Raw genomic sequence first — 26,005 nt, 5'->3', positions numbered from 1 at the left:
CCCTTATATGGAATGGAACAGTTGCTATAGTGTGGCCTCGCTGTACAGAACAAAATGACAAACACTGGCTATTAGGGAGAATTAAGGTTGTCTTTTTCAAAAGCATGAACAGCATGGCCTTGGGAGGAACATTAGAGATGGGAGCCCGGGACTTAGTGGATAAGAAAAATGATGGAATTTTCCTATTGTTCCAGCTGTTAGTCATCCTAAGGGAAGGATAGTGGAGTCTCCCATCTTTTTAATTTACATCCTTGAAGTTCGATAGGTATTGCTATACTTTGGTATAAAAGTTCTTTTTATCTCTAGAACCAACTTAGAGGGGATTTCCAGTGGTAGTCAAATAATGATAAACAGACAGCATGGCAAAGGACAAGGGCTCTTTACTGAATTCCACACTGTAAATGCTCCCTTAGTGGCCTGATTTTTATGTGACATCTCTGACTGTGGCTTTTTGAAAGCCCAGCCAGGCTGGCTTTGATACGCTACTTCATAGTTCCTTTCTAGCAGAAGGGTGAGCCCAATGTCTCAGCCTCAGAGAGGAAGGCCACCAGGGCAGAAGAGACTCCTCCCACTCCCCCTCAAAGTGTTGAGATTTCCTTGAACTACTTAGAACATCAAAGCACTTCCTTCACAGACAAGCATTTTTAGAGGATACCTAAACTCTATTTTTGTTTAGAAAAGAAGTAGAGGTTTATTATCCTTCCTGAAGTTAGCAATGACCAGAACTGGTCACAAACTCTGCCTCATACACAGCTCTTTACAAATCATGACTTGCCCAGAGGACAGGTATTTTTGCAAGGCTCCTGGAAGCTTCTAATTTGAAGAGCTTTGCTGGTTAAAGTGACCCAGGGACAGCTAACCAACGCCCTGGCTCAATCCTCTTGTGAAGCAAAGACAGAAATGACCATAGATAATGAGAAACCTCAAGGTAGGAAAACGTCAAGATTGATCAACTCAGGGGATCAAGAATGCCATAAAGAGTTCAGGTTCTCCCATATTTCTGCCAAGACCTCCTAAAGCTGGAAGATGGCAGCCATGTTTCAGGTAACCATGACAACACTATCTAGCAAAAGAATTAAAGTCACTAAAAATAAATAAATTAGACCTTACAAAATAAAAAAAAATCTTTGTGCCCCAAAGGATGTTATCAAGGAAGTAAAAAGATAACCCAGTAAATGAGAGTGGGCATTTGTAAGTTAGTTTTCTATTCAGAGTTCAGAAGCCAGGCATGGTAGGACCCAACTCTTGAAAGGCTGAGGCAGGAATGTACTGAGTTCAAGGTCAACCTGGGCTATGTAGCAAAACCGTGAAAACAAAAGACCAAAACAAAACCCCAGAATATTTAAAGAACTTTTGTAATTCATCAATGAAGATACAAATTTAAAATGGGCAAAGGATTTAAAACATAAATCCTTTCTAAAGAACATACGTTAACATCCAGTTGCACAAGTATTGTTCAGTATTACTAATCATTACGCAACGAAAATCAAAACTACAGGATTCCACTTCACATCCACTCGAGTGTCTAAAATAACAATGAAAAAGACAGAAGATAGCAAACACTGGTGGGTTTTGTAATAATTGGAATGTTGGCGTGTTGCTAGTTGAATTATTAAATGGGGCAGCTGTTTTTGAAGACATAGAATTAATATACAGCCAGGAACAATTTTATTCCAATGTAAAAAAACCAAAATAGACAAAGTACATACCCCCACAGAACTTTATACACAAATGTTCACTTACGTTATTTGTAATGGCCCAAGTATGCATTAACTAAATAATGGGCAAACAAACTGTGGTGGTATGTAATATAATATACAGTATGTAATATGGTAAATAACATAATATAATATATTCAACCATAACAAGGTTTGAAATCTCTGTATATACTACAAGAACAAAACTTGGCCACTCCGCTAAATTAAAGAATCTAGACATAAAAGAACACGTACTTCATGGTTCATTTATATGAAGCATCCAGAATAACCAAATCTATAGATAATACAGACTAACAGTTGTGGTAGGCAATGAGAATGAGACACAATGGCTAATATGTTTGGGGTTTCTTCTGGGGTCCTGGCGTGTCCTCAGATTAGCGAATAGTAATGACCGTGCAGCTCGATGAGGGCACATTGCCTCAGCACACCTTCAAGGGTAAATGTGATAGTGTATGGATTGTACCCCAGTAAAATCATTTACGTGACTGTCGCATGGCTTTGGGGGAAACAGGACAAAAATGTCAATGGGATAGCAAACATTTTGTTTTGTAAAATTTATAAAACTATTTGTGATTGTGAATCTTACTCATTTTAGTTTATCCCTTCCTGACTCTTCGTCTTATGACTTAACCGGGTCTAGTGAATTTCAACCCAAATGATATATTTTAGAACCACAAAGGGAGCTCTTACAGAGCATCGTGCCTGGCTTCCATCCATGCCCAACTAGATTAGTCTCTGGTTTGCTACCCACAATATTGCTGTCTAACTTGGTTAAAATCTCCCGGTGAGAGGGCTGGGGAGAAAGCTCAGTTGTAAAGTGCTTGCCGTGCACGTGCTTGTAATCTTAGTGTAAGGGAAGTGGAGACAGAATGATTCATGAAGCTTGCTGGCCAGCCAGCCTGGCCAAAGAGGTGGGACCTATTGAGAAACCTTGTCTCAAAAAACAAGGTGGTTGGCTCTTGAGGAATGAGGACTTCTGGCTTCCACATACATACATACATACATACATACATACATACATACATACATGAATGAATGAACACACACATACACACACACACACACACACACACACACACACTCCTTATAGTCATTCCTGTGTGTTGACAAGACTTAGATAATTACAGAGCAGCCCAGAGTATAGACAACTCTGGGGCAAATTGTATGGGGAACCTTTAATGAACTCGTCTGTTCTTAAGTCATGTGATAATTTGTATGTGTTAAATTCTATCTGTTTAAAGTATTCATTTAAAAAATACTTATTTTCATTCATGTGTTTTGTGTGCCTGCTGTGTGTGTATGTGTGTGTGTGTTTGCACGCGTGCATGCGTGCATGTACCCACAGAAACCAGGGGCCAGAGAAGGTATAAGACCCCCTAAAGCTGGAGTTACAGGTGATTGTGAACCACACAGTGTCAAGGCAGGGATTGAACCTGTGCTCCTCTGGAAGAGCAGCAATTCTTCCTCTCCATGGAGCCATCTCTCTAGCTCTTCAAGTACACATTTTGATGAATCCTGACAGATAAACAGTTCTGTGATAATTTCTCTGGCTAATACACAGCATTTCCACACCCACTCACATTTCTGTGGTTCTTGGTGGTCATCCATTTCCGCTAATGTATTAGATATGCACTTGAGAGTGCTGGACAACATTAGAAAGCAAGTCTTGAAAATGTAGGTAAGAAAACAGAAGATAAAACTGCTATATAAAGAGTAAAAGGAAGCAAAAAAATTCATATATTGCAGTGTTGATTTTCCTAGTCTTTATTGGACATAGATGTGTATAATTCTCTCTGTGTGTATTCATTTGCAGGAAAAACATTAGTAATTATCTCTGATGTTGAGAATTATAGAAAGTATTAATTTTCTTTCTATTTTCTGCATTTCCTATTTAGACTATAGCAGTAAATTGCATTTATAATGGAATAATAATATTTAGAAAATAGCAACCACTGCCTGAGTGATACACAAAGAGCTTCTGAACAAAGCTGTCATCCCCACTGGGTTCCAGACCCCTAGCTGTAAATCCAGCTTTCTGGCCTCACATGCCTCAGGCAACCGGATTGTAGCAAGCATTATTGCCAAAAGAGATTAAAAAGAAGATATTGACTTCCAGTGAGGTGGCTATCAAAATATATTGACCTTGGAGGAGAAAATATTGATGGGAAAAGAATCAAGATCTTCCATTGCCTTGAAAAGAATAAAAAAACCTTCCACTTTGTCGAATTCCACATTCTTACAGGCAATTGCACATTTCAAGTCAAAGATTGTCCATCCTGGGAAGCACTGTTAGGAGCTCAAATTTAGGGTTTACTAGGTAGGAAACAAGGGAGAAAAAGACAATCTTGTAGGAACAGAATAAGCATAATTTACAGAACGGGAGAGAGAGTGTCTGCCAAGAAATCTTGACAATAAAGTCTGTTCAGGTTTGGCTTGGGCTCTGTTGGGTTTGGTAGCACACTAGTTAAAGGCATTCCAGGTGAGCATAGCAGCCATCTCAGGCAGACCACCTCAGCTCTCCAAGTGAGACATAGTTGATTTAGTCTCTCTCAGAGCCAGTGCACCATCTACTGTGTTTATGGTGATTTCTAAGGACAAATACAGTGGGGAGATGACTATAACTGGAATGCTTTCTTTTACATATTTCTCAAATAAAAGAAGATGATATAATAACATGTTGGTCTAGTCATCTGAACCAGAGACGTTTTTCCAGGTTCCTCTAGAATGAGCTGTTTTTTAGTACTGCTAGACAAAATGAAGAGTTGAAATTCATTTCATATTAAAGTCATCACCTAGCTGTGCGGATTGTAGTAACAGTAGTAGTTTTGTGTTGTTGTTGTTGTTGTTGTGTTGTTTGTAGTTTTGTATTGTATTGTTATTGTTTGAGACAGGACACCATGTAGCCCACCATTGTGAAATCCCCTTACTTCTGCCTTCTAATTGCTGGCGTTTCTAATATGGGCCCACAAACCTAGCTCTCGGTATTAGTTCTGATGTCATTTTTCCATTGTTACATCTCTAAAATGTAGAAATTTCAAACAATCATTGGTTTTTTCACTGTTCTATGTTTGGTAGTTGGATTAAGTTGAGCTGGGATTGTCCAGGCTGAGCTTCCTCAAATGTCTGGTGTTTCAGTTGGGATGGTCAGGAGTGCCATCTCTTTTTTCCTTTCATCCTCCAGAGCCACTGTAATCCTCAGGGAACAGCTGAACCTACAGGACCAAGAAGCACGAATCTTAGAGTTATAGTATCTAGCCTTAGCTTCAGTCTATTGGGAAAGAGACGACAACAGAGCTAATAATTATGGTTCAAGCAGTGGGTAAATAGACTCAGTCTGTGTTAGGAGGAACTGTGGAGTCCATTTTCAGCCGCTTTGAACTGAATTGCAGAGAAGACCGTGGACCTATAAGAATAAATTTGGGACAGGATTTTCCTGTGTCTAAGTTACGGACTGCTACTAGAGTGACTCCATCGCCTCCTGAAGTTGCTGCTCTTTGCAGCACATCAACAAACCCAGTTGCTACTAAGAAATGTGTTTTTTCCCTAATTTTTAGAATAGTTGTGGCTCTAAGAAACAAAATCCTAAATTCAGAAAATTCTGATATAGAAAAGCACCACAAGTCATTCATTTAGTAGCTGGGCAACATCATTAAAACCCAGATCCCTGCCATTTATTCTCTTCCTACCTCCTCTCTCCCCCTTTCTCTCCTCTCTTTAACAGGGTCTCACGAGTAAAGGCTGTCCTTGAACTCCTGGTTCTCCTTCCTTTACTTCACAACTGCAGCTGTGATTCTGAGAGTTCCTTTCATTTTCTGTTCTGTCTCCCTTGAAGTTGTTTCCTCCTTTGGGCCAGTTCTCTTTCTGGTCAGTTATAAGATGTTATATATGCCACAACTTTAGGCATTCTATACAGGTGGGAGTGTGTGTGTGTGTGTGTGTGTGTGTGTGTGTGTGTGTGTGTGTGTAATTTTCATTGAAACCTTGCCAATATATTCTCCTTAATATGTAGTTTACTCTGAATGCATTTCATGTTCTTGACTGAACTGGTTGCTAGAAACTGCTATGGAATTATCCTGGTTAGCTTGGAGGAGTAAAAAACAATTTCCTATTCTGTTTCTGCCTGTATCAAGATAGGAAGAACGACAGCCACATGTACCCATTGTCAGGAACTCTGACGTTCTCCTTCCCCATAGTGCTGAACCCTACTGTATCAAACCATGAGCCAAATAAATTTCTCTTCCTCACAGTCATCTTGTCAGGTCTTTAACCACAGCAAAGAGAACTAATACTAATGTAGAAAACTGGTGCTGAGGAATGGAGATATTTATGTGACAAACATTTAGCATGTGATTCATAGGTATTCTGAACTGTTTCATGAAAGGAATGTTAAAAAGAGTTTGGGGCTGTGGGCTTGAGAAATTCTGGGATGCAATAAGCTGAACTCAATGGAGCCAATCACGGAAGTCTGAAAGACCAGAATGCCAATAGAAATGCAAATACTAAAGACTGTGTTCATGTGGTTTCAGAGAATAGCAAGAATGCACTGGGAACTGTACTGTAGACCATTTGTGTTATAGTTGGCAAAGAATTTGGCTATGCTTTGTGTTCTGAACACATGATGGAGACTAAATTAAAAGCTAATGGACTAAGTTGTTTGGTGAGAGGAACTTTAAGACAATCTAACACCCAGGCCACGGAGTGGTTGTTGCTTGCTCTGTTTGCCATAATTTACAGTGAGATGGAGAAAGAATAGAAAATGCAACAGAAAAGTATGCAAAATATGCAGCTTAGCAAGGAAAAAAGTCCAAAGTCGGTTTAAGTTGTGAATAGCATTTATTTGGACAAGTGTCTATAATTGTTGAAGAGATTCATGCTAGGAGAACTTTGGACTTTGCCCGGGAAAATAAAAAAGGTGCCTTGAAGGCAAGACACCACCCATTGAAAGGGTTTAGAATTATCCTGATGCAAGTTCATTTGAAGGAAGGCCCCAACATGGCCTTCGAGGTGCCATGCTGGTCAAAGGCATACAAAGTACCTTGGTCCAAGGTGGCTATATAACCTGGAGTCATTCATGCAGGATTGGTTTTACAGGCATGTAAAAATGGAGGTGTTATGGGGTCTCAGAGGCTTGCACCAAGGTTTCAAAAAACTGCCTAGAGTAGGCAGTATGGCTCAGGGTTAGAGTCCTCAAATGGAACCCCTGAGTAAGGCCATATGTGATGTTTTGAAGACAAGGTCTACGTTGTATTGAAGACCTCAGAATATTGATGATGCTATAAATACGGGTACTCTTACAAGGAAAACAGGAAGCACCAAATGAAGAAACAGATTGGAGAGAAGAGGCACAGTTGATGTCACCATAAGTACCAGATCCTGGATATGGAGTTGGTGGGTATAGTGGTGTTGGCCTTCTGTGTTTCAGCCTGATCTTTCCTTGTTATTTTTCTGTTACTATCTTTTGGGATGGCAATGCTTACTCTGAACCACTGTAAGTTGGAACCATGTAAATTCTTCTTCTTCTTCTTCTTCTTCTTCTTCTTCTTCTTCTTCTTCTTCTTCTTCTTCTTCTTCTTCTTCTTCTTCTTCTTCTTTCTCCTCTTCCTCCTCCTCCTCTTTCTCCTTCTCTTTCTCCTTTTATTATTACTATTATTATTATTTTGTTTTTACAGAGGCTTGTAGGTAAAAATATTGCCTTTAGTCTTAGAAGAAACTTTGGACATTTAGCAATGTTGAAAATGGTAAGACTATGGGAACTTTTGGAATCAGACTGAATGCATTTTGTATTATGAGATGACTCTGAGTCTATAAAGGCCAGAGATGGTTTGAATACAAAATGTATCTCATAGACTTATATGCTCAACCACTGGGTCATAGTTGTTGATACTGAATTGGGAAGATATGGAACCTTGAGGAATGGATACTCCAGGTGAAGGCCTTGGAATTTTATAGCACAGACCAGCTTCCTGTTCTGTCTATGCTTTGGGTCTGACAATATATAAGAGTCCAAGCCATATGCTCCCAATAGCCCAAACTCTGCCATGCCTTGCTATTATGGACTGAAGCATTTAAATTGGTGAGCCAAAATAAATGTCTCAAGAAAAAGGAGAAGAAGAAAGGGAAGGGGAAAAGGAGGGGAAGCAGAAGGAGAAGAGGAGAAGGAGGAGGAGAGGTAGGAGCAGGAGGAGAAGAAGGAGAGCAGAAGGAGAAGGAGAAAAAGAGGGAACATGAGGTTGGTGAGGAGGAGGAGGAGGAGCAGGACCACCACCAGCAGCAAAAGATAAAACCTATTTTCTGGAGAATGGGCCCAGACTTCTCTGTAGCAGATTAAGAGGACACAAGTAGATCCTGAGATATAGTTGGGGTTTTTAGGTAGGAGTGCTAGTTCTTTCCTATAATCCCAACATTTTGGGAGACTGAGGGAATAGGATTGCCACAAGTTCAAGGGTAGTCTGGGTTACATAGTGAAAATTCCAGACCTTTTCTTTTCTTTTTTAAAATGAGATTCTCTCCGGTAATAGGAGAAGCAAGGCTATTGGGGAAATCAGCTAATAGTGTCTACCACCATGGCTTTGGTTAAACTTGTCTGAGTAATTTGCTTTGTCCTTGGGTATCTTGAGGAACAAATCTGACAAGATGGGATTATAGGTAACTTAATACATACTTTAAATAAATGCTAAAGTAGTGAAGGAAAACAGGTACTTCTTTCTCTAGGACTCATACTGAAGTGAAGAAACCTCTGTATGGACAGACTCATTTAAGAGCCTGTGGGCACAAAAGGTGTATAAATGGATTCGTTCTGAGAATGAATCCTACAATGTAAAGGGCAGTCAGGGTTAAATAAAATCAGCCCCAACCTCTGTCTTGCAGCCTTTGAGAAATCAAAGAATCCTCTGTCTTTACCTCTGTCACCAACTTCTGTGACTTCTGTCCTGGGCAGGCAAATGGACTCTGAATTCTGTCAGTGTCTTAATCATTTTGTCATCTCCTGCCCTTTAGGCAGTGCTGACCATGATGTAACCCAGTTCCTGTCTTTGGTTTATTTCTGTTCCTCGAAATAGTTGAAAAGTGTTGGCGTGTGTAGAAAACAAAGTTTGGGACAATGGAGAGAAACTTACATAAAATATAAGTGATCTAATACTGAATGAGCATTCTTGTTCTAAAAGTAATTTGACTTTTTATGTTTGCTTGTTGATTTTTTTTCAAGACATGGTTTCTCAGTGTAATCTTGGCTTTTGTTCTGGAACTTGCTCTGTAGACCAGGCTGGCCTTGAGCTCACAGAGATCTGCCTGCCTCTGCCTCCTGAGTGCTGGGATTAAAGATATACACCACCATGATCAATCATATTAAAGGTTGTTCTGATGACATCATCCCACTTAATAACTCAGTCAGAGGGATCTGCATCAACTGTCAACATGGCAACTGCTTCAGGTGGGAATCAGCAATCATTAGCAAAAGCTATGTGTGAAAGTAGAAGACATAGGTTATTTAAAGGTTTCAAAATATATAATTACAAAGGGACAAACATTCACCTTGGTGAAGCTTAGTGGAGATCACCTGAAGTAAGTGACCCAAGGTGACACTGCCAAAAGCAGGGTAGCTTGATATCAGTGCCCTCTGGTGAGAACTCCCAGCACACTGCTCAAACCACAGCCTAACTCTAGGCATGGAGAAACATTAGATAAAAGTAAACTGAGAATGTTCTGCAGAGTAACTGACCTCCACTCTCACAGCTCCACTATTACAGCTACTAAGGCTGTAGTAGACAAAGACAGAAGAAGAAGAAGAACTACTCTAGGTTGCAGAAGGATGAATGCCGTGAATTATCCTGGATTGGATCTTAGGACAAAAAATATCCAAAAACCCCAATCCAAAAACCAAAACCAACACCCCCTAAAACGCCCTACAAAACAAAACAAAACAAAACAAATAAACAAACAAAAAACCCAACCAACCAACTAAAAAACCAAACAAAAACACTTTAAAAAATATAAAGAACATTAGAAGCAGAAAAGAAGATCCAAGGGAGAAGAAAGATGTTTGGAGAACTTCCTGGCTATTTGCAATTTCACCACACTGGTCATTTTTGCGAATACCTGGTTCTAATTCTTGGGCCAGATAAGAGAACTGGTGTAGTTGTCAGTACAGAAGAGTAGGGAACATCTGGACTGAGACAGAGACCCTCAAAGAGTATTTAGTGGGGTAGACAAGAATCAAAGTGGATAATCACAGTAACAACAGCAGCTGATAGGGGAGGGATCCTCATCTTGTCCTTTGGACTTACTGTGTTTCATTTTGTTCAATCTACAAATGCGTTCAATGTTACTATTTCAGAGTAAACTAAGGCATGATGAGGTTAAGCCAGACATCATCTGCCAGTTGTGGACACAAGCTTCAGACTCTGGCCCTGGGCTCACCTCTAAACTGAAACCCAGGGGGAATCCCGAGTGACCCCTATAGACTTAACACACTCCACTCACGTCTAGCTACACACTTTTATGACCAATTTTAGAGATCATGTAGCTAAAGGATATATTATTAATATCCAGCAGCTTGACCTGTGCTGTGTGAGTCAAAAGGGAAAACTTGCCGACTTTTTTTTTTTTAGATTTTGGAGGTCACTTTTGCTAGCTCAAATCAGTAGAAACTAGTGATCCCTCCCTGTGGTCATGTGCAAAGTATAAGACCCTTTGATGTCTGCTTTTCGCTCTAGCTTACAACATCATTTTTCTGAACATGTGTCTCGTGAAGAGCAAGGATGTTTGGTTATGCATTTGTTGACCCCTGACTACCTCACTTTTTCTGACCTGGAACCAACCACCTTGCCCACGCCTCTTGACTACCCAGCTTCTTTACCTCCTCACTGGCGCTGAATCCCATTTGAGGTATTCGGTAGGATTGAGGCTTCCCTTCTCATCTTCATCCTTAACTGTTGCATCATTTTCTCGTTGCTATGACAGAGTGCCTGAGAAATGGAACTGAGAGGAGGATGGGTTTGTTTCGGCTCACAGCAGTACAGCCCAGCATGGCAGGAGAGACACGGCAGCAGGAGCGTGTGGAGCGGTCATGTGCGATCTGTGATCAGGAAACAGAGAGACAAATGCTCCTGTTGCTCATTCGATCTGGGACCCAAGGCCATGGGACGGAAACGCTCACATTCAGGATGGGTCTTTCCTTTTCGGTTAAGCCTCTCTGGAAATATTCTCACAGATACACGCAGCAGCTCATCTCCAAGCTCTTCTAAACCCCGTCGAGATTAAGCATCAGGACTGACTTTTGCATCAGCCCGTTCTCTTTTGAAACACTCCTGGTTTTAGTATAGAGCCCTGACGGATGAGCGGAATGGGCCCAGTTCACTTACAAAACTGAAGGTAACTTTGTGAACCTTCTTTTGTCCTCATCCTTCAGCATTCTGTGATGGCAGAGTCAAACACTGAAAAGCCTGGGTTCTCCGTTGTGTTGTGGGTCCTTGGGCAGGGCAGGAGAGATCTGGCAGGGAGGATGAAGCAGGTTAGCCTGTGACCTACTGGAGCACCATGGGAAGGATGGAATTCTGAGTGTCTGATGGCAAGAGAAAACTGTGGCTCAGAAGGGCGCTCAGCGCTTGCCTTCCCTGGTTAGAGTTCCTGTGTAGCCAGTGTGTGGGAGGGACTGGGGAGCTGTATGGCAGAGTGGGCCACATAGCACTAGGTTGCTCTTCGTGTCCTCAACCCTCTTCAGAGCCCTGCTTCTCACAGGTGTGAGGTGATGGAGAAGGAGGTAGGGGGTGGGTAAAAGCAGGAATTCCCTTGGGAGCCTCTGCTGACTTCTTTCTTATTTTAAGAGCAATAGGCAGCAAGTTCCAGAATGTCTGAAACACGGAAAAGAGACTTAATAAATATACTTTCAAACCCTAGACTCAGCTCCTGGCCAGGAGACACGCAAACGTTTTAATTTCCTTGTCCTGCATTTACTTAAATGGAAACAGCCCCTGGTATTTTTAGCTGCTGTGTAATCAAAGTAAGAAGGAAAGGGGAATGTATATTTTTTTCCTTCTCCTAGTTAGAATGAGAGAATGAGTTGCTCAATCTTCAACAGAGTCCAGGAAAGGAGGAAAATCCCGGAGTCCCATTGATTGGCTCCTCCTCTGCCATAGCCTTGATTTAAACCCAGGGAGGGAAGAAGAGGGAGAAGAAAGTGAGGGACAGACCAGCATTGAAGTCTACAGTACCAGGACCAGCTCACCGGAGGCAGGAGGGTTGGGAGTGGTTCTCGACAGCCTCCCAGGTAAGAGTGCCAGCTCCTAAGGCTTTATCACTGATTGGGAGGGAGATGGCCACTGTGGGGAAGATTGTAGGCTGAAGTGCACTGTTGGAAATCTAGGCAAGGTAATACAGATGAAGTTCAAACTGTCTCCCAGGTCCTGTGAACCATGTCCTCATCTGGTCTTAGACTCTGCCTTCCCAAGCCAGGAGGCACCATCCCTTTACCTGCCAAGCACAGTGTGCAGGGCACCAGGTTCTACATGAAGCAGTGCCTTTTAGAGGAAGTGCTTTCTTTAATTCCATTTGTGCTCCTTCTTACAAAGACCTCTTCTCTCGGTGTAATTTCTTATGCGTGATAGCTAGTTCTCTTAAAACAGAGCTTTCATTTTGGAGGTGTTTAGTAAACTATATCTAACCTTTCTGTCTTTGAGATTTTTTTTTTGAAGATGATGCTTGCAGACTCGCCGGAGGGGTTCATTGGACTGTATGTGTATTAATCGTTACTGTAAGAGGAGACTTTCTTTCCCCCCACTTCTCATTTTCAATCACTTCAAGAGTGATGTGGGAGACTGGTTTTTGAAGATATGACTATTTATAATTTTGTAGGGTGGGAGAGGGCTGGGTGAAGAGGGAGGAGGGAGACAGGGTTTCATCCCTTAGGACCAGATTAGCTTATGTAAGCATTGACAGAATCATAACTTCAACATAAACATAATGGATTATCCACATCTGCGCAGGTGAGCCACAGCTCTGCCCTGTTGCAGACTCAGGGTGACGGTGTCAAGAGGAGGTAGCCAGCATCAACAGCAGGGACCGTTCCCTCAGAAACAAAGGAGAAAAAGGGGCTTCACTTTTATGCTATTCTGAATTCTTTTAATGTCTCCATGCACGTTGATTCCCAAAGCAAGGAAACTAGGGCAGATGATTTCCATCCCATCTTGTGGCTTCTGGCTTTCATTCTGGTGCCGTGCTGTGGTTTGATGTGTAGGGTAGACCAGCTCCTTTCTGCGATGATGCCTGAGGAAATTATACCCAGGCCCATGGAAACTCTGCCCCTTCCAGAGCCCTGGCTCCCATAGGATCTGGCTGCAGACATGAGGTCATGTTTAGGATCTCTTGGAGCATTCAGAACCACCAGTCTGCAAGCTGATGCTGTTGTGATAGCAGGTCTGGTTCCTGATGGTCAGCAGCTCGGCCTGGCTCCACCACAGACAACTCACACAGATGCCAACCAGCTGCTATCTAAATGTAAGCATAGCCAATGTGGGCAGAACAGTGCAAATTCCTGGAAATTAGCATTGGCTCTACGGCTTGACAGAAGGCTGGAACTCGAAAGTTGTTTCAGTCTGTGGAAAACCACATTAAACTAAAGAAAGGAATTGTAACTTTTCATTGTGAATCTCTCCTCACTTGAATTCACCCGAAGCAAGTTGCCCATCATGGCTATGGAGAATAGGAATAATTGTAGATCAGCTAACACTTAATCGCTTTGGGGACTTGGTTGGTAAAAGAAGGTCCCCAGATTTAGATTTCATGTCTATTTTATCTTCCTATTGTGAATGAGCCTGGTCCATGGAGGCTAACAAAAAACCTTTCTGTGAGAAATTAATTCATTCCCACGGGGATAAATGATCGTTTTTGCCTATTGTTCACAGACGTCTTTTAAAGCTCTTGACATAGAGACTGGTTTATGAGGAGTGTTTAGAAAATGGTAGCTACTACTGTCATCATTCACTGGACCCTTTGCAAAAGGCAGATTAAGATTTAGTCGATAAAAGAGAATGAGCCTGTCGAAGCTCCTGAAAAAGTGGTTGAGCTCCAGGGCTGAACTGGGTGCTTCATTCATTGTCTTTTTTGGTGGGTAGGCAACATATGTAGACAGAGGGGTTGTTGCATAAGGTGTGAGAACTCTTACAAACTCTTCCTCGGGACTCATTAGATGGACCCAGAGAACCAGGAGCACGGGAGCACACAGCCTGGGATGTGCTATTGTATAGAGTCACATCTTCATCCTTGACCTGTCTCTCATCCTGTATGGAATGCCTGTCCAGAGTCAGAGCGGAGGATGTTTGTTTGCATTGGGCTTAACTGGAGGCTGACCTAGCAGAATCCGGGCTGCCTCACATACTAGATTCTCTTGCAAACTGAAGAATGGGAAATGGGGGCATTGGTGGTCTGAGGTCTCACATCCAGGATGGGTTATGCCCCATGAGTTGTTCAGCTCTCTGAGAACTTATTTTCTAGACCAAGTACTCTAGTCACAAGACTCAGAACCACTCAGGGGTCAGGCTATAGACTGCTGGCAAACTGTGTTCAAGAAGAGTAAAGGAAGGAGTGAAGGTTGCCAATGACATTTATGACATCAGGACACCCTTAGCCACCTACTCCTTCATTTTTCTTCATTGTTCAATAAGGTCTACCCTATTATTTGGGCGAGAGAATATCTTCTTAGTGACTCTATTGGAAATCCACTGTAATACAGCTTTTCTAAGATCCAAAGCAGTACACTCATTTGCTTGTGGTTAACCGTTAGGCAGGATGAGGTCATGAAGGAACAGGGAAAGGTCTGAATTTAAGTACAAAGCTCTTAGCCAGTGGCTAGAAGCTGGCAACTACTCTATTTGATGTAAGTAGTATTTTTTTCCTGAGTCAGTGTGTGTCTTTCTTTGAAGAGAATGAGGTGACACAAAGGCCATACAGGCCTAATGAGAAGTCCTTGGGAACTGAGAAACATTCTCTCTTACTATGCCCTAATGGGTAGAGGTCTTGATATTCTCTGCTGTTTCCTGCCTCGTGGTAGGAAGTGGTAGGACCTTAGCTCCCTGTGAGGAAAACACAATTCATCTTCCCAAGTATCAGTTTGCCCTGGCCAAAGGCCAAGCAAGTCCAGGCTTCCGTTCCTGATTTATTAATGTTTTGTTGAATACCTGGTATGCCTTGGCTTTCCTTTCCTTTCAGAACCTCTCTCTTGAAGGAAATATAGCAGGAGAGAGGATATTTGGTGTTTTTCTTTCCACATCTACACTTTATACTGCAGAAAGACAGAGAATCCAGATGTGAGGAGTGGAATGGACCTGGTGTGTGATCCCAGCTCTGCTGCTTAACTAGTTGAATGCTCTGACCAAATTATTTACCATTTTGAGTACTTATGATCAACAATATTGTTGGTCGACAGTCATCATTTTGAGGATTAATTCAAGCTAATGGTTTTTTTTTTTTATTAACTTGAGTATTTCTTATATACATTTCAAGTGTTATTTTCCGGGCAAACATCCCCCTCCCCCCTCCCTTTCCTTATGGGTGTTCCCCTCCCAACCCTCCCCCCATTGCCGCCCTCCCCCCATAGTCTAGTTCACTGGGGGTTCAGTCTTAGCAGGACCCAGGGCTTCCCCTTCCACTGGTGCTCTTACTAGGATATTCATTGCTACCTATGGGGTCAGAGTCCAGGGTCAGTCCATGTATAGTCTTTAGGTAGTGGCTTAGTCCCTGGAAGCTCTGGTTGCTTGACATTGTTGTACTTTTGGGGTCTCGAGCCCCTTCAAGCTCTTCCAGTTCTTTCTCTGATTCCTTCAACGGGGGCCTATTCTCAGTTCAGTGGTTTGCTGCTGGCATTCGCCTCTGTATTTGCTGTATTCTGGCTGTGTCTCTCAGGAGCGATCTACATCCGGTTCCTGTAGGCCTGCACTTCTTTGCTTCGTCCATCTTCTCTAATTGGGTGGCTGTATATGTATGGGTCATATGTGGGGCAGGCTCTGAATGGGTGTTCCTTCAGTCTCTGTTTTAATCTTTGCCTCTCCCTTCCCTGCCAAGGGTATTCTTTTTCCTCATTTGAAGAAGGAGTGAAGCATTCACATTTTGATCATCCGTCTTGAGTTTCGTTTGTTCTAGGGATCTAGGGTAATTCAAGCATTTGGGCTAATAGCCACTTATCAATGAGTGCATACCATGTATGTCTTTCTGTGAATGGGTTCAAGCTAATGGTTTTTAATTGTTTGGCCCAGTACCTACTATCTGATAATCATACACCAATCTATTGTCCCTTATTATGTAACTCACAAACTACTTGGCCAAAGCTATGCTATGTGGCTAAGAAAACAGGAGGGACTTGTGTCATCCTAACCATTGCCATCCACGAGCTGATAGGCATTCTGGGCTGGGAACAGACTTGGCTAGAAATTAAAGCCACAGGAGTGGCGCAGCTACTGATAATAAAGAGCATAGTTCTGTGATGCTAGTGTACCTCAGTATACAGTAGATCCACGGGACCATGCATCTAGGTCATGCTGAGAACTAAATCCCGAGCAAAGTGTTTCTCGTGGTGGCCACAGTGGCAGCATTTACTCCTGTCACTGTCTCAGTCCTCCTCACCGCTTAGTGCTCCTCCTGGGATGATGCTTAGCATCAGTGAGACAGTAGTTCCTGGGGGACCCCTGGTTTCCATGGTTGCCTGTGTATAAATGCCCTTTGTCTCATGAATTCCTCCACCCACACCCCCCTCCATCAGGAGCTACGTCACAAAGAATCATCTTTATTCAGTAATGTATCATCTGTTGGTTTTCTTGGTGAAATATGGTGTGTCCCCTCCCGCCCCACAGAGAACCGTCTGTGGTGTGCCATGCATATTAATTCGGAGGATGAAGTCATACCTCCCTCACGCTGTTCAGCAAGGAGAGGCTCTCTCCTGCCACGTGTTGGAGCCAGAGCCAGCAGCTTCCCTTCTCGCTCACACTTCACAGCGCTAGATTGAGGATTTCCCCTGCTCGTCTTCTTTCGAGCAATCACTCTGCCCAGGAAAATCTGAGCTCAACATGTGCAATCGGAGAGGCCGTGATTAGCGAGGACATCTTGTTACAATTCAGGACAGGCAACACACAGGGCTCCTGCAGGGGCTTCTGGGCCTTCTCGTATTCCATGCTTCAAAAACAAACAATGTAAGACAGGGTTTTGGACAGCCTTGCTGTGGTTTATGGCAGGAGTTCCCCATTTTTTTTTTCATTTGTTAGGAACTTCTTCAGGAAAAAAAAAGAAAGAAAGAAAGGAAAAGAAAAAACCCAAACCATCTGCACTCCATTTAGGGCTCAGGAGGTGTGAGCACGCAGAGGGTGGCGCTGGATGGTAGGAGTGAGCAGAGAGGTTGACTGTGTTGGCTCTATTTTTGCCCGGAGGCAAAGTAGGTGCTCGAGCACCTACTGTCATTCTTCCCACAGTAGGTGCTCGAGCGGGCACAGCAGGTCCTAGACGTGAAGGTTCCATTGCTCGCCAGGTCCAGACCTGTGGCCTTGCACTTGGTAGTCAAGTAATCAGCAGCAAGTTGTTGTGGCCGCCGCCGCTCCTCCACTCCCAGCTTCAGAGTCAGGTGGACGATTTGTGTTTGGTTGCTTTATCACTGGGATAAACTTCTGAATGAATCTCTATTCTGTATTTCTATTCAGCACCTACCCCTCCAACTCATTTTGCTGGCTCTCCTGATTCCACCTTCTCACAGAGGTCTCAAGCAGAGACCCAGGCTTTCCTATTAAATCACTGTCATGAATTCAAATCCTTTTCTTGACAGAATCACTAAGTACTCAAGTGCACAGCCTTTCTTCTCCCCTGGCTCAGGTTGCCAGGATCCACATAGTGTGGATGTCTGTCATGGGTTTATGTGTACCTGGATGTTGTCCTTTCTCTTCTCTCAACTTGTACAACTGTTCTGGCTTTTTCAAGTTGCTTTCTGAGGCACAGCGTAATATGGGAAAAAGGACACCCCTCCACCAAGGCCCTATTATTAAATTGCCCTTGGCTAGTCAGGTAAGTCAGGTACCCATCTCTTTGCTTGCCACTCAATTCCATTCATCCTGGCCTCCCTAACTTTCCAAATGTTCTATAGACGCATACATGCTTGCCGCCAACTCATTAATGGATTCCCGACAGAAAGAGATGTCCCCTGACCATTCCATTTCATCTGGAGATGGTCCCAGTGCCTGAAATATAAAAAGAGCTTAGAAGAAAAGGACTAGTTTCACTGCTACTAATAACACATGCCTCAAACGACAGGCGGAGTAAGGACCAAGTAGCACACAGGGGTCCTATGAAGACTCCTCTCTTGCAACACAACTAAATGAATACAGAATCCCCAACACACTGAATAGCTAAGGTTTAAGGGTATGCATGTGCTTCTTGCCCCATCAGATCATTACACCCCGTACACATGTGTTGAATTACCACACTGTGCCCCACAAAGCAGTACAGATATGACAACAAAAGAGCACCAGCTTGGCGACATTCTGGCCAGTTGTGTGCGGTGACACATGCCTTCAGTACATCTGATCAAACGAGGACAGCACATGGGGGAGGCGTTTGCATCAGCACTGCATGTGGATGTAGACCAAGCACATGAGCACACTCCGGCCCCAGGGGTGAGAGAGGCAACAGAGAGCGCTTGAAGATAAGGTGATCTCCTTAGAAATTCTTGTTCTCCTGGGGGTTCGTACGCATGAATATTGAGCAGGAACTGAGCTGTCTCTGCACTTCCTGGCTCTGGCACTCAGGGCATCTTTCTCAACCCCTCCTTACTTGTGCACAAGAGCATGGTGGGATGGCGAGCAAGGATCTGAAAGTCAGATCGCTCAGCTTCAAATCCTCTCCCTGGGTTGGGGGTGTATGTGGCTTTAGTGGTAGAAACTTAGTGATAATAAGCAAGAGACCTGCTTCTAAGCATGGAGGGGGAAAGTGCAACACTCTTGGCTGTGTGCCTGTAAGTGTGCCTCAGTTTCCCTGTCTTTAAGTAGAGGTTAAAAACATCAGTATAGTTCGGCATGAGGGCACTGGCCTAGCACACGCAAGGTCAAGTTCAATTCTAAGACTCGTAATGGGGCTAAAAATGGAGCTAAAAATGTTGTGATGACCGAACCAGTTAGGGGATGTGAATGCTCAGGATAGTTCCTGTCTCAGAGCGAGCATTCTATGTGCAGCTATTTCTGACAATCTGAGACGTGATTGGTATTCAGGCACCTATAAACACCAGGGCCTAGGGAGACGGAAGGCTGACTTTGGTGAATGTGACTAGGAGTCCTTGCTGATACGTGAACAGGGTGTGGATTCTTAGAATCTGTTAAAAAAAAAAAAAAGAAAAAGTCAGTTCCTTTCAGCCAGCCCTCATAGGTTTCTTTGTGTTCTTTCTCTGGATCTAGGCCTCCTGGAGTGTCTGATCCCTTTCTCCAAGAATGGGTCTGTGGGGGATGCTTGCCTTCCCCCTGGGATTCCTGCTTGCTTCTGCGCTCCTGGTGGCTTCAGCCCCAGCCAACCCAGAGACTCCTGGCTGCAGCCACAAAGACCAACAGGTCACCGTTAGCCACACCTACAAGATTGATGTGCCCAAGTCTGCTCTGGTTCAAGTAGAGACGGACCCACAGTCACTCAGTGATGATGGGACATCACTCTTGGTTCCTGGGGAGGATGGGGAGGAGCAGAACATTATCTTCAGGCACAACATCCGTCTTCAGACACCGCAGAAGAACTGTGAGTTGGCCGACAGTGTCCAGGACCTGCTAGCCCGGGTGAAAAAGCTGGAGGAGGAGATGGCAGAGCTGAAGGAGCAGTGTAGTACCAGCCGCTGCTGCCAGGGAGCTGCCGGTGAGACTACGTTTGGTATTCAGTCTACAAACAGTGTGGGTGCTATGTGCTGAGTCCTCCGCTAGCCTCATGGGTGCTGTGAAATCTTGATGCCTGTTCCTTTCACACTTGGCTTTTTTCAAGGTACAGGCGATACCCCTCCTGTTTATTCTTTGATACAGCTTGAGGGGTATCTGGAAGCCTGGGCGGGAGGGTTCAGCAGGTTGGTCTCCCGGATTAATGACCCCCGATGGGAACGATCCCAGGGGCTGTTCTGCTCATAGGCTAAATCGCTATTGAGGAGAGAAGTGAAGGTACAGAAAGGAAGCCCAATTCAACGTTGAGGAATTCTCTAAGTTTCTTCCTGTCCAACAAGGCTGTTTTTATCAGCTAGCACAGTTCTGTGAACTAGAGAAGGTGTATATTAGAGTCCTGGTCCATAGTAAATATTCAGAAAACTGTAAATGTTGTATTAGTAATAAAGTACAAAGAACGACCTCCCCCCGCTCCCGACCCCCAGCTCTGTCACTTAAGAATATGTCTGCCCAAATAACAATGAGTGGTGCTTTTTATTGTTTTGGTTAGGTGTACCCCTAGATGCCAGGTATAAAACTAGGGACCAGGGACACACCATTCTGAAGAGGACTCCCCTCCCCCGCCCCAACCCCTTGCCAGTAGTACCGCTTTGGATGCTTCCCTAGGAAAGGAAGGTGGCATTCCAAGAGGCAGAAGGCACTGCATTGGCTGGCCTGACCTCCACCTTCCCCTAGCTGTGTAAGAGAGCCCTGCCTGGCCATATGCTCTAGCTCACCCATCACTGAGCCTCAGAAACCCTGCAGTTTCTGTAGACGCTGTTCACAACCAGCGGTGCTGGGTCCAGCTCCATTCACCAGGATAAGATAAAGTCCCACCGTCTCTCTTCCTGGAGCACTGCCCCTTGAGGCTAGAGCCCAAACCAATGAGGATGGTTTAAAGTCCCTTTATGGAAAAAACGCTAGTCACCACCATTCACAGCAGAAGGAACCCTCTTTTAGGCAAACAAAAGAGAAGCTGAGATTTGGCTCAAGTAGAAAACGTTTTCCTCACAGAGACCCCAAAAGATTAAGAAAATGTCAGCCATCTTTGACTAGTCTCCAAGGAAGGAGATGTTTGCTCCTCACCCATGTCTTCTTTTCCTGGCAGATCTGAGCCGTCACTGCAGTGGGCATGGGACCTTCTTCGCTGAGACCTGCAGCTGCCACTGTGACCAGGGCTGGGAGGGCGCTGACTGTGAGCAGCCCACCTGTCCTGGGGCTTGCAGCGGCCACGGGCGGTGCGTGGATGGGCAATGCGTGTGTGATCAGCCCTATGTGGGGGTCGACTGCGCCTACGCCGCCTGTCCCCAGGACTGCAGTGGGCATGGCGTGTGTGTGCGGGGTGTCTGCCAGTGCCACAAGGACTTCACAGCTGAGGACTGCAGCGAGCAGCGCTGTCCTGGCGACTGTAGTGGCAACGGCTTCTGTGACACTGGCGAGTGTTACTGCGAGATGGGCTTTACTGGCCCCGACTGTTCCCAGGGTGAGAGCCAAGATGCAATTTGAGGGCCACCTTCCTACCATCTGTTGTCTTAGTTGCACCAACTCTACTACACAGTGTTTTACTCTGGAGTCTTGCCCTTTAACTTAAATAATGATCCAATTGGAGGACCTAACAATAGAGCTGGGGAAGGGGACCATAGGTCTCACCCACCCCTACTTAAGGAACTGTACAATTGATGGCTGCTGGGTGTGGCTTCTGGTAGGTTGCCCACACTTCAGTGGGCAGACCGCACACCCAAGTGCAAGCAGGAGGCACTAAGAAAAGGAAAGAAAGGGAGGGTGGGAAGAGAAGAGGGAGAGAAGTACAAGAAGCTGAGAAAGAATGTGTTGAGGGGAGGAAGTGAAGGGTAGATATGATACACTGTATCCTTGTATGAAATTTCCACAAAAATTAAACAAAAGACATAAAAGAATAAAGCCCTGGGCCTACTGCCAGAGCTTGGCACCTAGAGGTTCCTGGGAGTGTTCTGAGAATATGCGTTTGTACAGATTCCCTAGGGGCTACTTCTGGTGGTGGTGGTGGTGGTGGTGGTGGTGGTGGTGGTGGTGGTAGTGGTGGTGGTGGTGGTGGTGGTGGTGGTGGTAGTGGTGGTGGTAGTGGTGGTGGTGGTGCTGGTGCTGGTACCAGTGGTGGTGGTGGTCCTGATTCTGGTAGAATGCACATGTTCGGTATCAGGGTAAGAAGACAGTAATTTCCAGGGGAGCGGTGTCAGGAATGGTGTGATACTTGATCTGTATCCTGCAGGCCCACCACCATAGCGTTAAGGGCATAGTAGGTGCTAGAGAATATCCATTTGGCTACCAAGTCTCACCCTCTCCACTCCCACCTCCTGCTCCTCTTCTGCTCACAGTGGTGGCTCCTCAGGGCCTGCAGTTGCTCAAGAGCACCGAGAACTCCCTGCTGGTGAGCTGGGAGCCCTCCAGTGAGGTGGACCACTACCTGCTTAGCTACTACCCCTTGGGGAAGGAGCAAGCTACAAAACAGGTCCGGGTGCCCAAGGAGCAACACACCTACGACATCACTGGTTTGCTGCCTGGCACCAAGTACATAGTCACCCTGCGTAACGTGAAGAAGGACATTTCCAGCAGCCCTCAGCATCTCCTTGCCACCACAGGTGAGGAACGTCCAGGTACAGGCTGTCTGCTACATCCCTGCAGGGAGAGTGAAGATCAGTGGCAGGAACTCGCTCCTGCATCTGTTACTGGTTCCTTCCGGCTGAACCCAAGGTGAAGGGCTTGGCAGAGTTAATTCACAGAGTCCCAAAACCTTGGATACAGAGAAGGGTGGAGTATGCAGGAGACTGGCTAGACTGGCTTGGGTGGGTGGTGGGGCAGTCTCTGCTGTATCGTTAGACAACACCAGACTGATAGGAAGAATAAACGCCACTGCTTACGTCACTAATTCGACAGGTTCGTGTCTCTGTGAACATCCAGGAAATTAAAAGAGTAGAGAGGAGTTTATGATTTGCATCAAATAAGGAAAGTCCTGGGAAATCTCTTGAGACAGTGTTCTTCTCCAAACAAAGAAACAGAGGTGGGGTGGGGTGAGGTGGGGACTTCTATTTAGAAATGTATACAATTGTTCCATCGTTTGTGGTGACACAAACATTCCTGAGCATGCAAAACAAAAAACAAAGGCTAGGGACTTGAGAGTTCTTAGAAACCATGTTAAAAATGGTTTATACGTAAGCAATTATAATCCTAACGCTAGAGAGGAGGGGCCAGGAGGATTGCTGGTCAGCCAGCCCACTCAGTGAGCTCCAGACCCTGTCTCTAAAACCAAGGTAGACAGCTCTTGAGAAGGAACCCCTGCAGCTTTCCTCTGTCCTCCACACCACTGTATAATTGCATCAACATATGTGCACGCACGCGCACACACACACACACACACACACACACACATGAAAACACACACACATACACACACTCACTATGAACACACACACCATGAAAACACACACACTATGAACATACACACTATGAGCACACATTATGAACACACACACACCATGAACACACACAGTGGTTAATATAAACACTTCTGTGTAAAGAATATGGAACTATAGTGGAAATAATGACTCAGAGTGACAGGACCACTCTGACTGGTTCCTTGTTAGTTGCTTTAAAGGACTTTTGCTGCAAATCCACCACACCAGCACCAGCACCAGCTGTAGTAGCACATGTCTGTAATCTCAGCCCTTAGGAGAAAGATACAGAAGGGTCACAGGTTCTAGGCCAGTGTGAGCTACCCTGTGAGACCCTGTCAGTATATTAAGTCATTTTAAAAGGTGACTTTTCCCCTCTCGGTGTGGGGAGGAACTACACTATGTAGCTACCTAGCAGCTGACACTCCAGAAATCTAGTTTTTCATGAATATTCATTCTTAAAGCAGTTTTGACTTTTGAGAGTTTGGATCAGTCTAGTTGTCTGAGTGGCTGATTCCTTACATTACCCAACACTGTTCACTGAGCACCCACCAGGTGCTGTTCTAGGTGCTGATAAATATGGACTCTTACCCTAGCTAAGTCCCGGGGGAAAGATCCAGATTGGTTGAATGTTGGCTTGTAGCCGTCCTTGTGGAAACAGAAGGCTGCCTTTCCTGTTGTGGTGGTAGGAATATGGTGAACTAGAGTAGATCAGTGTTGGAAGGGCTTTGAAAGGTGTGGCAGTTTTAGGGCAGGCCTTTGTTAGCAATCACTGGAAACACCCTTGTAGTTGAACAAGTTGGATTTTGTTGTTCATTTTAGAAAATATACATGATGGGGGAACTCCAGGGATGTCTCAGTGAGAATGGAAGGAAGGACTGGTTCTGGAATATGGGCTTCAACTAGATGATCTGAGGGAACAGGGATTTGCTTTGATAGGGATATTGTCAAGAAGTGTGTGGCAGGGGAGAAAGGAGTAACTGTGGTTGGGCATCTTAGGGACTCTTCTTTAGAAAGAGGGCTCACTAGAAGCAGCCATTTCTGTGGTTGGAAAGAAGTAGCCGCCTTGCCTGTTAGTCAGGAGAGGGGACATTTTGTCATTTCTGTGGACAACAGTCTTGCTTTTGTCTGTGTTCAGACATGGTTATAGAATGGCTTTGTTTTTGTCTCAGTCTTGCATGTTTGCAGAGTGTCCTTGGCTAACGCTGGTGCTCTGTGGACTGGCTTCTGAGCACAGGAGAATACTAAGTATAGCTATGAGAGCCAGACCAGCTTCGGAGCAGTAGGGGCTGCTTTTGTCTGTAGCTACATCTGCTACAGGCAGGCTGGTGTTGACACTTCTAGGAAAGGGCAGGAAAAGCTGGTGTTGACACCTCTAGGAAAGGGCAGGAACATCTGCTCAGTTCGAAAGCCCCAGCAACTCTTCTTAGAGTCTTCCTCTGAGGATTTGTAAAATCGCACTACTGTGAAGTTCGTCTTTCTGTCTAAACTGATTCAAGTTCATATCTGTCTTCCCTGCACCTCAGGGAGCTTTAGACCTAATAATACTCCCATCTTGGACATTCTCCTTACTTCCTTGTTTTTTTTAAATTTGTGAATATTTCCCAATTCTCTTAAGTCATGTAGGACCTCTTCCACAATCCCGAAGTCACCTTCATTACTTTCCTCTTGGTCTTTCACTTGGGGATTCTCTCTTTGAAAGAAGTCTCAAAACTTGGGCATAGCAGGTAGGAGCTGCAGGGGAGAAGAAAGACTCTGAGAGGTTCTTGTCTATACAAGAGAGAGTCAGAAATATTCAGAACAGAGGGACCTTGGGATAACTGGGTTCACACTCTGCCTAGTATAAAAGTTCATTGTCATACAACCTTGAAAGTTCTCTTCCTTCTTTCCTTCCTCCTTCCTTCCTTCTTTCTTTCTTTCTTTCTTTCTTTCTTTCTTTCTTTCTTTCTTTCCTCCCTCCCTCCCTCCCTCTCCCCTCTCTCTCCTTCCTTCCTTTCTTTCTTCCTTCCTTTCCTTCCTTCCTTCCTCCCTTTCTTTCTTTCTTTCTTTCTTTCTTTCTTTCTTTCTTTCTCTCTTTCTTTCTTTTTTCTTCCCTTCCTTCCTTTCTTTCCTTTCTTCTGTTTTCTCCCTCCCTCTTCCCTGCCCTTTCTTTGTTTCTTTTCTCTCTCTCTCTTTCTTTCATTCTTTCTTTCTTTTCTGTCTCATACTTTAAGAGCAAGCTCTATCAGCCTGGGATACAGTGATTGCAATTCTAAGTGTTCACAAAAACCCTCAGTTGACCCCTTCCAAAGATTTTCCCCTTAGGGTGACATTCATTTAAGTTAAAATTTTAGGGTTATTTTTCCATTTGGCAGGACAAATGTTTAGATCTATGTGCTTTACTGTGAACAAAGGCATAGGATGAGTGTCGTTAACGGGATAGGGCAGCATGAATACACTGGGGACCTTGTGAAAGCATTATAATTTGATAGAAGGTTTGAGGAAGATGAAGAGAAGGAACCAAGTTAAAAATCCTTTTGTTTTGGGTTGTTATGCATAGAGCATATATATGGGCATCATCTACTCTAATTTGGGAGTTAGAGGAAGGACCTAATTGTATTAGAAATGTTATATATTGAAAAGTTGAAATGTATTGACCGAGTTTTACATGACTCTAGTCCCATGGCTATTGCTAAGGACAGGGATTCTGTAGCTAGAGGGAGAACACAAGGTCAGAGCAGCTCAGCCTTTGGCTGGGGCGTTTTGGATACTGGCCCCAGAGAAGCAGCTCTGGCTTGGTCAGAATCTGTATGGGAGGACGAGATGCATGGTGCACAGTGGGATGAGGAGTGGAGTCTTTCTAGGAAGAGTCTGCCTTCTGTGGAGCGTTCCAAGAACAACAACCAGCTGTTACCTGGGGGAGCTCTAAGACCCCTGTTAAAGAAGACTGTGTCCTTAACTGAAGCCAGCT

The 26,005-nt window shown here is 44.4% G+C and overlaps 1 protein-coding gene and 1 long non-coding RNA gene across 2 annotated transcripts in view; one reads left to right on the top strand and one right to left on the bottom strand.

The window, feature by feature from the left end:
• Positions 1 to 3,467: 3,467 nt before the first annotated feature.
• On the bottom strand, positions 3,468 to 16,388 carry LOC120096295 (uncharacterized). Its single transcript, XR_015636059.1, has 4 exons — positions 16,201 to 16,388; positions 11,078 to 11,205; positions 10,573 to 10,791; positions 3,468 to 4,930 (listed from the first exon to the last, which is right to left on the bottom strand). It is a non-coding gene; the product is annotated as an uncharacterized LOC120096295 (long non-coding RNA).
• Tnn (tenascin N) overlaps positions 11,884 to 26,005 on the top strand; it is a 67,017-nt gene continuing 52,895 nt past the window's right edge. Inside the window, exons 1-4 of the mRNA NM_001107189.2 lie at positions 11,884 to 11,982; positions 19,133 to 19,574; positions 20,736 to 21,110; positions 21,982 to 22,245. Of these exons, the coding sequence (NP_001100659.2) occupies positions 19,166 to 19,574; positions 20,736 to 21,110; positions 21,982 to 22,245 (1,048 nt within the window). The 5' untranslated portion in view covers positions 11,884 to 11,982; positions 19,133 to 19,165. The remainder of the gene's footprint in view (positions 11,983 to 19,132; positions 19,575 to 20,735; positions 21,111 to 21,981; positions 22,246 to 26,005) is intronic.

The sequence above is a fragment of the Rattus norvegicus genome, chromosome 13 (genome assembly GCF_021556685.1).
Source record: "Rattus norvegicus strain SHRSP/BbbUtx chromosome 13, alternate assembly SHRSP_T2T, whole genome shotgun sequence".
NCBI classification, from domain to species: domain Eukaryota; kingdom Metazoa; phylum Chordata; class Mammalia; order Rodentia; family Muridae; genus Rattus; species Rattus norvegicus.
Note: the sequence above shows the minus strand (reverse complement) of the source record. Positions and strands in the feature narration are given on the sequence as shown.